Raw genomic sequence first — 12,674 nt, forward strand, 5'->3', positions numbered from 1 at the left:
AGCAGCCAAAATCCTGGAATACACACACATTGGTGTTATCAGCCAAGCACAAGAGGGACAAGATTAACATAGGCATGATGATGACAGTTGCCAGTTTTTCAGCCACCGTGTCACAAAACACCTCTCTGAGCACTTCTTAAAAATCCAGCTGCCCAAGGACAGTCAGAGCATAACACCTCATGGAAAAAGAGTGACCTAAAGATAGCTGTGCAAGTCGGCAATGGCATGCTCCAGGTTTAGGTCTGTGCAGCACATCTATACATGTAATACACTGCAGAAATGCTGAAGGGTAGAGCATTAAGTAAGAAGACTACAATGTAATGCAGGGTGAATTTTAATATATGTCAGAAACAACATATAATTTCTCACTGGAAAAACACTGAAAATGCAGACTAAAAACAATGGTACTCTGAATTTTTTCAGCCCATAAGCAGTCATCTTCAAGTTCAACAGAGTTGAACTGCTTTAAAACTGTGTTTGCAAGCATTTAAATAAACTCTTCCCTTGACTTGAAAACAACGAAAACATTAATGTGATGTGAATACCAGCTCTGTCTTTAAGTCTTCTACTGTACTTCTCTCTTTCTGCAGTTCTTGTCTCAGGTTTGTCACTTTCTGTTCTGCACCTTCCCGAAGGCTGATTTCTTCATCATACTTTGATTTAAGATCTAATAAGAAAGAAGATGAATAAATTATTTCTTCATCATAATTTAAGATCTAATAAGAAAGAAGATGAATACATGATCCCTTTCACAAATTGCACAAGTAAAGGAGAGAATCAGATCTCATGCTAATACACTTACCCACAATTTCAGTGGCCAGTTGTGCTGCTTTTTGCTCAAATAAGTCTTTCATTTGCTTAATGTTAAAATTTTCTACTTGGATCTCTTCTAGTTGCCGTTCTAATGATTCTATTTCCATAAAAAGAACAGTATTATTTTCTAGAAGAATTAGGACAATACAGTTCCTCATGCCCCTAACTAACCACATGAGGTGAATATGTAATCCAAAATCCCTTAACATCCAATCACCTTAGCAAACTTTACTGAAGTTAAATATCTGCAAACATGATATCACTGTCCCTAGTTGAGCACTCTGTCACAAATGGCCCTTCAGATCACTGCAACATGATGTTGAATTCCAAGCCCTGAACTGCAATTAAAAACTTTAATCAGTATCAATTAGATAGCTTATGCACAAATAGGGAAAATTTTATTCTGTGAATGCCTCATGGAGATAAACAGAGCAAAAATTACAGGTATTCAAAACAAAAAAAATAAAAAATAAAAAATTCACTGTTTTCTTTGCTAGCAATGAGCACAGAAAAACACTACATAAAGCCGTCACTGAAAAGTGCTATACTTTATACAGTATAGTGGTATAGTATATATCTGACTGCTTGAATATATGAAATTATTAAAAAAGTGTTCAAAATGTCTCATGAGAACTGCTTTCAGATTCAGAAGAACTCCTGTTTTGCTTCTAAAAATTTCAAATCCTGAGCCCTGGAATATTTCCCACAGCCTACTGCTTAACATGAATAGCTCTTAGTAGATATTACTATAAACTTTTTTTTGCCAGTAATTGTAATATTCCAGCTTTCTAGCTCTTTAATTTACCAGAAGTGCTAATTTACCTAAAAGCTAAACCAAAATAAATTCCAAAGCAGTGTAGAAATTAATATAATAAAATGTTAGCCACCTGTAGACGTAGCTGTTGTCAATCCATCAGATTTAGAATCCTTAAGAAAACAGAATAAATGCACCATTAGACAATAGGAATAAAAACTACTACTTCCAAAGTTCATCCATTTTTTGGAAAAGACAGGGAAATAAAGACTTCTGTGCTCAAATACTGCACAGCAGTATAAAAATACCTGAATTCAAACAGTTATATTTGGAAGACTGGAAAAGGCCAAGATGACTTTTCATTTCATATATTGCTACTATAAAGGTTTTCACTCATAAGGTTCCAGCAAGAATACCCTCCCCCTCCCTTTCCTCAAGATAGAAATCTGTCCTAAAAACAGAGGTTACAGACATCAAGAAGTACATCCTGAGAGGGAGTTCTATCAGAAAACAATTTCTGAGGTTTGTAACTATCCCACATCTAAGCAGCTCATAGTAATAAAAAAAACCCAGAGTTTCCTTTAGGGCACAACACATCACAATTTGCCTTGCATTCTTTTTTAAGCTCAGCTGGATATCTATGAAATACCACTGCTGTTTTTCAAAAGTTCTTAAAAGAAAGACTCCATAGCCTTGTCTGAAACACCACACTCAATTTATTTTGTTTAATAAACTGAATTCTGAATAAGCTCAACAGAAGGAAAAGTCTGAACTGAGCTTGTAGTGAGTAGTATGGAAGAATTGTTATCTATTCTGACTTCGTTCTTTACATTTATATATATAGTTACATTATGTAGAGATAACTAGCTTTGTTTTCAAGAACACATCAATATTTAAATTACAGAACTAACTAAATCAGGCCACGTGCCTTACAAAAAAGGTTTTAATCTTCAATGTCAATGCTGACGATAAACCTGCTTCAAGTATTTTAAAGCAATTACTTGCTGCCGCTGCCCCTGCAATTTCTCTAGTTCTTTCTTCAGCTCTTCTGAATACCATCTCTCCTCCTGAGGGGTAAAAAAAAAAAAGAAGATGGGGAGAGAGACTATAAATTTGGTTGCTTAAGACAGTGGAACACTTCAATTCGAAACAAAGAACCAAGTGAAAGTAAAATACATTTCCAACCTTCAGCGAAGCTTGCAAGTCTTGGACTTCTTGTCGGAGCAGTGATACTTCATCTCTGAATAAATACATCCACAGAGTGGAGAAAATGAATACACAGGGGTTATATTTTGTCAGTTACATACAAGTTGTAACGTGTGTTAAGTAATTGGACTGATAGCCATGTAGTACATAAATATAACTTACATAATTATAAATCTTTAATTTTAGATTTCTTTTAAACTTGGAACAAACCAGAGTAATATCACTTTGCACATCACTTGAAAAATGCTAAACGTATTAAATGGATAAGTAAAGAAGTAGATATGAAAAAAATTCTCATGAAAATCTAGAATTTAGAATGCATATCTAAACCAATGCATCAGCTCTACCACATGAGCTCAGAATGACAAAGCTATGCATTGGAACATTTCACTGCTTTGCATGCCTTTGTACAAAAAGGACATGTTTCTTTTCCATTTCCCATATAATGTAGAAAAACAATGCTAAGTGACAGCATGCTATCTTACTCCTGAAATATGCAATTACGTAATTTTTCACCCACACAACGATTTGGTTTGCCCCACAGACACATTCACTTAATGGTCTGACCATTTAAAGCCTTAAAATTTTAAATTCTCAAATTCCATGCTCAATTCTCCAGCCACACAAGAACACAAGATCCAAGGCTATAACTGCTAGTAATTGATTCACACAGCACCCTTCAAAATCACAGGTCTCCTTACAGATTTGCACAACTATACACACAAGGATAATGTTGCATTAATGAGATACAGCCACTCCACACCAAGAATACAAGGGTAATTAAAATTATTCAAAAATACTCTTTTTGTTTGTACAGTGGCAACACTAAGGGTTACAAAGAACATATATGTGAGGTGCCAACAAATCATCTCTGTTTTATATCATAGAGTTTTATTGCTGCTGGTATGCATTATCCCCTCCTCCACAGATGTTCTATCAAATTATCTCATACTTAGGAGAAAAGAAACCACCAAAGAAAGTTATTCCTTATCTAAACTGGTGCAGAATAAATTCAATCTACATTAGCATATTAACATCAGGTCTGGGTCATCAAGTAGCAAGTGAAACATCTGTTTGAACCAGTGGAGCAAGAGCTCCAAGGTGGACCAATTTTAATGACAAAACAAACATGGGATATTGGGAGAATTACTTTTTTCAGAGGAAAATTTTGTTATGTACACATTTTTCTGCCAGTGTGATACATTTACTGGAGGTTTGCAAATACAGCTTTACTGAGGCAGGTGTAGCTGCATCTCAAAACTTGTACATTGGATGTGGGTGAAGAGCAAGCCACTTTCTCATCAGTAAAAGTAAGAGAGAAAAGATTCAGATCTAAGATTATAAATTAATAAGCAGGTGGAACAGTTAACTGTATTGAAGTTGGGCAGAACATATACCAGACCTGCAATACCAAAGCATTTAAGATGCTCTTGTCTTCACAATAGATTGAATGGTTTGAGCTGTATTAAGCTAGTTTTTAGTAGATGATAAGGCGGAGGGGAGGAGAAAGGAATGAGTTTGTAATGTAAGGAGCCTTCTACAGTGGTTGCCTTGATAGCTCAACAAAATTTTGCTAGACCATAATAAAATGAAACCTAAATTTAGTTTAACCAGAGGAAAATGCATGGGGGGAATTGGTGTAAGGGATCACTACAAGCACTGTAACTTTGCTTTTCTTCCCGTCATCCTAATCCTCACCAAATCTCCTTTTCTGCTAGTGCTGTGACAATCCCTTTCTCCTCTCAGCACATCTGAGCCTACCATCTGGAAAACCCTTAGTGTCTCTTCATTACAGTCCACTAGGTTTCCCACTTGCAATGCCAGTGCCTCCACCCTAGCACTGACTACTGATGGTCTTGCTGAATCACACTGGGGGTAGTTACATGATTTACTCTTAGTTTACTGGGGAGTGGGAGGAAGAAGAAACTGTATAATTCCCAGTACTTAACTTTTCCTATTGACTACATATGGAATTTCACCTCCCAATCTTGGTCCCAAGCACATAAGCTTCACACAAGGAGAGCAAGTGGAGTAGCTCCATGCTGCAGTATTTCTTTAATATGAAATTCCAAGGCTTGGAAAAACATATTTATGTTGAATGAGAGTTTTCTCAAGCAAGCAGGCAAATGTGCAGCATTAAAGAATGCCACACTAACAGGAAAATACAGCTCATGTGTTACACAATGGCTCTCAGCAAACTCCCTTTATTCCATCAAAACTCCCTGACCTTGTCCACTTTTTCATTTATGTGAGAGAAAACAAAACTACTTGTCCTCAAACTGTCAAAAGCCAGGGAAAAAAATATCTAAATTTCACCAGACAACATCTGGCTGACTTTGGAAATTTGTAGGCATACAAATAAGTATTTAATAAACTATATAAACAATACAGTTATGACCAATAATTCCCTCATATGAATGCCATTATCTAACAAAAGTATCACTTCAAGTCTTAGTTAAATTACTTCAAAAAGACTTAAATCAGGCATAAAAAGAAGAAATATTCATTACTGAATAAATGTGCACATATTAAGCCCGATATGACTTCACTAGTACCCTAACACTTTATCCTGTGTAAAGCCTGATTTTGATTTCTTTTGAGGCAGCAGGAGAGAAAGAAGGCAGCTATCCACAAGGAAGGAGTCATCCAAGATCTCTGCTAATGCTGGTTCCTACTGGCCTGCCAGCTTTGCTCAGTACTGGGGAGATGCATATCTGTATTTGGGTATCAACTGAAACAGGCTATATTCCACACTCTTTTCTCACCAAAGAGCTACTCTCTCTTGAGTTAGCTACATAAATATATGAATTTCTTTCAATGTAATTATTTGTCATTTTGGTTCACATTTCTGCTTGTGACAAAACATTTGAACTATTTACTTCCCAGGATCAGCAGAAGCCACAGGGTCATGTGCAGTGTGTCTCTGTGCTGCTCACTCTGACTCTCCTGTGTACAAACCAGGGGAGTCTGGGGGCCTGTGACAAAACAGTACCATGGACTGCTATTTATAATAGTAAAAAGAAGCACTGAACAGAAAAAGAACTAGCAGGAAGCAAGTGGAAACTTATGTAAATTTTACCCCCAAGAAAAACCTTCCCAAAGCAGCTCAGACTACTCAGTTAAACATTTCTAGAGAAAGTTTCACATTATCAGTTCCTGCTACATATCCCTCCCTCTCAAAAATAAAACAATCTGATATTCTCCCTAGGGATGTATTTAACAATACAGGTTTGACAAAAGGAAAAATATTAAATAAGCTAGTTAAGATTTCTGAAGATCAACATGGAGTTTCTGAAACACAGAAGGAGAATTACTGGCACACACAGATTTGCAAATAACTAGGTTATAATATAGAATAGGTTATAATATAGAGTAAGGAAAGCTATTTAAGCATATACTGATATTGTAATTATGCAGCAAATATCCTAATTAACTACGGACAAAATTGGGTTTCCTCTCTATCTTTAGGGTTGTCCGCTCCACTCTCAAACAATGATATTTCAGCTCTATGTCAGAAATTAGGAGAAACCTGTATTTTTTCTGCTACACTTGTAAAATCATTCTGGTCTGTAATGCTGCACTGTCTGCTGAATCTGAAACAGGTGGCTTAGTACTATAAACACATGTATCTGATTTTCACCTACTGTCAGATCAGTATCAGACAACATAAGTTACAAGCTGCCTTTTAATTCTAGTTGGAAATGGGACATACATAAATACTTGACTGCATAAGTTCAAATTAATAAAACCTTGAGTGTAACTAGAAGCAGCTCAACACTGGCACAAAAGCACATGCACAAATGGGTACTGTTTCACCTTTCCAGTGACAGATGACCTTCCCCTCCACGAGTTGAATCAATGCCAGAATTGTGAACTGCTTCATAGTGCTTGAACAGCTCCTCTGCTGATCCATGAGACTTCATACAGAGAGGACAAATAAAGCCCTATTACAAAAAGGAAAAACAAACAAAAAAAATATGAGACACATTTCTTCTCCATCTTATTTTTACACAGAAGTTTGTTTGCATGTTTAAGGACTAGTAAATGCAATTCTGAAGATTCATACTAATTCTTTCATGCTCTAATAACAGTTTTTGAAATTAAAAAGTTTTAAAATGCTTAAAAAAGGTATATTCTATTATTCAGCGAGGTTCTTCCGCAACACCATTACATACTAGCAACAATATTTTATTTAGCAAAATAAAAAGGACTGTTCGGCAATTTCTTCGCCCCACCCCCCAATAAAACAATTTTCAATATAACTTTCCATAAAATCACATTCTTATTCCAAATAGAAGGTAGCACCTGGAGTTTGGTCTTGAAAAATGAGATATAAAGACCCACTCTAAAGCACAGTTATTCATAAACCAATTATCTCCACATTGATTTTAATATGTGCCAGACAACTAAGAATCACTTTTTACCTTCCATATAATTAATTGAAAAATACCATTCAGATAAATACCACATCCAGAAAATGAGATCTCTACAGCCTTAAGAGTCAGAAATCATCCATTTTCTATCTAGCATATATACAAGCTTACCAGAGTGGAAATTTAGCAGATCAATGCCCTCTTTCTACCCATTAGCCCACAAATGGAAACAGTGTTATGTTCCTCTTCATGTTTCTCTAAAACATTTGTGGAGTGTCCAAGCTGCCACTTACCAGAAGCACCATCCACCTAATTTTTCAGTTTATTACATCTGGTGTTGGCTGCTGGACTTCACTGCGGCTCCTCGCTCATGTGATTATCATGCTCTGAGCTCAATTCCCATCCACACTTCAGCCCAAAATGAAACACAGTAGCAACACTGGGACATTCCAGAGTGAGAGCTGAACACCTCACACTAAAGACTCCCTGTACTTCTAAGCAGTGTGAAAGGGACCTCATGTAAGTGGGGTGCCTGCCTTTAATTTTTTTAAGGCCCCCTGTCTCTTTAATTCATTTCAAATATGCATTTTTACATTTATATGTATATTTCTTATGCCGCTACAAATTGTAGTGTACTCCATCATTAAACTAAGGCTGTCCAGTACCCAAGATGAGAGCACTCCTCTAAATGGGATTATCACACTTCACCTAACACAGGCTCACATATGATTTATGAAGAGTTTTGACACTTTTCTGCTCTTAACTTTGCATTTGGATGCTAACAGACAAGCCACAACACTTTAAATATTGGCACAAAGTGAACATATTTGATGCCTATGTTGATAACCACAAATAGCACTCATTTATTAACTAGTCATTCGTAGTATTTTGTTTCATAAGTCACTAAGAATTGATCAATATTTACATGGTTTTAACCCAGGAAAACTACCATGTTCAGCTACTCAAATGTAGCCAAAGCTCTAAATAGAGCCTTCATAATTTCTATTACTTATTTAGTGTTTCAGAAATTAATTACTAAGTACAGTCACTTGTCAAGTTCACCACATATCATATGGAAAACTAGTTTTGTCACAACTAGACCAAACAAAACAGTGTACTCTTCTTCCTAAGCAGGAAACAGGCATTTAACCTTAACTACCATTTATTTGCACAGTTGATCAGCACAGTATCACTCCAGATTAAATCAAGTTAATTAATATATAAGTATGCATAAAGAAAATTTGTTGAGCTACTAGATTCCCAGTAATATTTATCTGATACAATTTGCATAGGATGCCTGTCAGAGTCTGAGCGCAAGAACCAGACAGAGTTTCCTGGCACACAGCAAAAGGCAACGAACCATAGGGGGTCACAAAATACAGGATTGGGGTTTTTTCCTAGTAAGCTTTACACAGAAAGCAGTCAGTTCCACACAATGACAATGACAGGATCCTTTTGGGATGAAACTCTACTAAGCAGTTCTCAGTGTTGTGTTTAGTTTCCCAGTGATGGGAAGATCTGCTGCTCATAGAGAAAAGCATATGTTCCTCATAGTTCCAGTAACTGCATCTAGAATGAATGAGTGTAAAAAATTGCTCTCCTTCCTTTTGCCATTTATCTCTTTTCATTTAAATGGCAAAATCTGTTTCTTCACTTGGGGGTTTTTTGTGGTTTTATTGTGCTTGGGGTTTATTCTGTGCAAATAGGAGCCCTAGAGAAGAAGAAAGAATAGATTACGTGTGCAATTAGCCCAGGGGGACAGCAATCATTCATCTCAATTATTGGGCAAAGCCAGCCAAGATTTCCCAGGCAGGCAGATTTGATGGCTAGGTCCACAAGGACAAGGGGCCAGAGGCAGAACAGAGCTGCTGAGCAAAGGGAATGTGCCTGCAGGGTGGATGGGAGCTCTGGGGAGGCAGGCATACTGCCATTGGCAGAGAGGGAAAACATGGACAAAACCTCCTCCTCTCCTCCTTGTTAGAAACTGCCTTCACCTCACACAAGCAGAGACAAAGTGTGCATCATCCACCAGTCCCAGGCTCTCCACCAGCACTGTCATGATCAAGCCTAGCCTCAGCTTTGGAGGACCTGGCATTGTTGGAATAAGCTCTCACATGCACCCTTAATCTAAGACAGCTTTTGCTAGAGGTCTGACATCCAGGCTCTAACAGAGTGAGCCGTCACCCTCCAGCAACAAGGTGCCCTTGCCATGGGAAATGTCATCTTTCCTGTACAGAGATGGGCAGGAATACCAGCTCCTAGAGATGCAGGCAACTACCACTCATACATCAGAGCCTCAAACAGCATGAACCCAGGAACCAGCTGCACTTCCCAGACTGAAAATATCCAGTGTTGACTGTGATGTCAGCAGCACTAAGTTCTCTTTAGAGCAGGAAAATCAGAATTATCAGGATCTTCCTGGCAGCAGGCAGTAACAGGCAGAAGTAGATCTGTAACTATCAACCCCAATGACAACCTTGTTTGGGAAAATGGGTTGGTGGATCACTAATTTTACCACTTAAAAAAAAATATATAATTAAATACAGCCAAATAAAAAATCTCAAATATTTTATCAAATAAAAAAAATCATCTTGAGATGAACTTTGTAAATATGTTCTAAAGTGTATTTTACTATTCTAAAGACAAACATGTAAAAATAGGGGAAGAAACCTGATGGTCTGAGATGCTTAAATTTAGTGAATATTTCTGTTTTATTTCCTATTGCAGGAATCAGTATCCTATCAGGTCCAACATATTCCTACATCAGGACCACACCTGCCTTGGATAAAGAGATTGTGTAGCTACAACCAAGAGATGTAATGCTGGTCATCACAGCCTGGGGGAGGAGCTGAGGCATCCTTCTCGGTAAGCCTGCACCTGGATACCTTAATTAACAGACTTCTTTAGAGAAGAAGATCCTTCAGAGAAGCATGGGAGGATCTTGAATTTTTGTCGGTTTCCTTTTAACATGTACTTAGGAATTACTTTGCATAAAGCACAGCCACAGAGAAGCAAAAGTTATTTCACATTCTTCACTTATTAAAGCGAAGACATCACTTATATCCCCTTCAGTGCTGCACCATAATTCAAGATGCCCCAGCTGATGTTTCTAGTTGGGTTTTATCTCACTTTACACAGGAAGGAAAGAGCCTAGAAAAAGTTAAATGATGATTACTTGGGTTTGTTTTTATATCTTCTCACCAAGAAATGACAATTTATTGAATCCAAAGATTTTTGCAGATGCCTGTCCGTTTCGCAGAGAATAAAAAATAAACCACAACTATATGCACTAGTTTTCATCATGAAAGAGTTCTTGAGATCACCACAAAATTTCTGAAGCAATACACAGAAAGAGCAGTAAAAAAAAAAAGGCATTCAAACCAAAACCCAATATACGTGCACAAACAACCAACTAGGAGACAGCACACAACTTAAAGCTCAGAATAGTCCCTGACCCAATAGTCCAGGCATTCCAATGAAAACGAGTGAGATGCTAAACTTCAAATCCCAATTTTCGGATCCCAAGGGAAACGTTCCTCTTTCAGGAGGCCCATGAGCCATGCCAAGCATCAAGCATCAGCAGAGGACCATGCTGTTTGCAGTGAGACAGGCCTTCCTTAGTGCCAAGACTCCAAAACACATGGCTTTCACTCACAGCAGAACAGAAACTGCTACAAAAAAGTTTTGTAAGAAGGCTTCTTGATTCAGCTTGAGTTATTATGCCAGATTTCACCGAAAATCTCAGACTCCATGAAAGCACCAGAAACTTTTTTACTTACCTTTCTCAAGATAGACTTACAAATAAGCCCAAAGAACAAAAAACTACTTTTCCCCTCTAATAGTTGAGATTTACTTTCAGGCTTGATAAAGTTAAGCTTCTCAGTGCTCTATCTCCTTAAAGCCATTCAAGGTAAATAATTTCCTTCTGATAACATTAATATTTGTATGAATCATTAAGACAGCATTCTTTGGGAACTATGCCAGGATACTAAAAGCAACACCAGAAGGAAAGTCTTGCTAGAAAAACTAGCATGGGGTTTGGGTTTTTTTGTACTAAAATAATCTAGAGAGCTATTAACCATTGGAAGAACTTTGGCCTACAACATTGAAATAGCAAAAGCAGGGCCCAGCCCCACAGGCAGACACAACCAGACCAGCTGCAAGCTACCACAGAGTCCTACTAAACCTCACACAATTTTAAACTGAATGCAGAAATAGTTTATGTAACCAGAAAATGAATGTGTAGGACTGAACGGTCTCTGGGTTTCTCTCTTCTCCTTGTATTACTCTGTAGGACTAGGGGTGATAGGGTTGGCTGTGAAGTATTTTGAAAATTTCAGCCTTTTCAGAATATTGTCTTACTTTTAATGATTTTTTTTTCATCAGCTGAAGGCTCCCAACTGAGGTTTAAAAAAACTCCAACATTTACATGTAGATGTCTACTCCCCAATCACTACCAATGCAGAGCTATTCAACACAGTTAATGGAGCAAGAAACTAGTCATCTGACTGAAAAAATGTGTATAACCTTAGGTAGGGTCAGCATAACAACTCCCAGGGCTCTATCACCAGTAACTGGAGCCTGAGACACCCTACATACAGATGCATTCAATATCTCTTCTTCTCTGCCCTCCTTTTACCCTGAGCTTTAATGAAATGGTCTTTTAGCATTAATATGAAATCCTTCCTTAATTAGTTAATAAGGGAGAGGCACAGCTTACTTTACTCAAAGTTCCTTTTTCACAAATTAAAACGGGAGTTACCTGGCAGACAGATGACACCTCATGAAGGACAGTCCCATGGACCAAACAGTTTTTACAGGATGGAATTCAGATGTGCTCATGTCCTTAGAATCCAATAAGGTACCTTATATAAGTTTTAAAGTCACAGCTGTAGCAACTCAGCTTCCTTAGCACCTTCTAGCAGTACCTGATGGTAGTGCATTCAATCCCATTTTAATGCTGCACAGAATTGAATAAGTGGTCCCATTAGGATGTTATGATTGCTGCTGATCTACAGCTGTGTGTGGTAGAGAGCCATATAGCACAAACAGCTTCATATGGCACAGAACTTCATTTACTAATACAAAGCTTTTGCAACATCTTGTATTTTTATTCCAGCACTTACATTGTGAGTCAAGCTTAGAGAACCAAGTAAATTCACTGCTTCACTGTTTTCCACTCTTGGAAAATATTTAAGAACTGTGGTAAACAAACAAAAAAAATAATAAAAAAAACTCTGCCCCATAGAATCACTTCAGGAAAACTGACACTTGAACCATATGGAAAACTTTCATGACACATGCTTGGCATTCACATGACTAGGCTTTAAGTTTAAATAGATTTGAGTATCTAATTTATACCACTGACCTTCCAGAAATACCAGGCCAGCACCCCCAGCTACAGCCTGTTTCCAGTGAGCTGAATGAACAAAAAGCCAATAGCAGTGTCTGAAGCCCAGGGCTGTAACTCCTTCTGGGCATGACCTATGTTTGCCCATCTCCCAGAATCCAGACTTACATTAGCAACT

General features: G+C 37.6%; 1 protein-coding gene across 4 annotated transcripts in view; it reads right to left on the minus strand.

Moving 5' to 3' along the window:
- Positions 1-12,674, minus strand: part of EEA1 (early endosome antigen 1) — a 62,090-nt gene that overhangs the window by 34,234 nt on the left and 15,182 nt on the right. For 2 of the 4 annotated variants that reach the window (XM_015628037.3, XM_015628036.3), the window contains 6 exons: positions 6,590-6,717; positions 2,753-2,807; positions 2,569-2,634; positions 1,701-1,740; positions 803-910; positions 546-667 (listed from right to left, as the gene is read on the minus strand). In XM_015628037.3, the coding sequence (XP_015483523.1) occupies positions 546-667; positions 803-910; positions 1,701-1,740; positions 2,569-2,634; positions 2,753-2,807; positions 6,590-6,717 (519 nt within the window). Of the gene's footprint in view, positions 1-545; positions 668-802; positions 911-1,700; positions 1,741-2,568; positions 2,635-2,752; positions 2,808-6,589; positions 6,718-7,439; positions 7,467-12,674 lie in introns of those variants that run through there. The other 2 variants (XM_015628038.2, XM_033514203.1) reach the window with 2 other exon arrangements.

The sequence above is a fragment of the Parus major genome, chromosome 1A, assembly GCF_001522545.3.
Source record: "Parus major isolate Abel chromosome 1A, Parus_major1.1, whole genome shotgun sequence".
NCBI lineage: Eukaryota > Metazoa > Chordata > Aves > Passeriformes > Paridae > Parus > Parus major.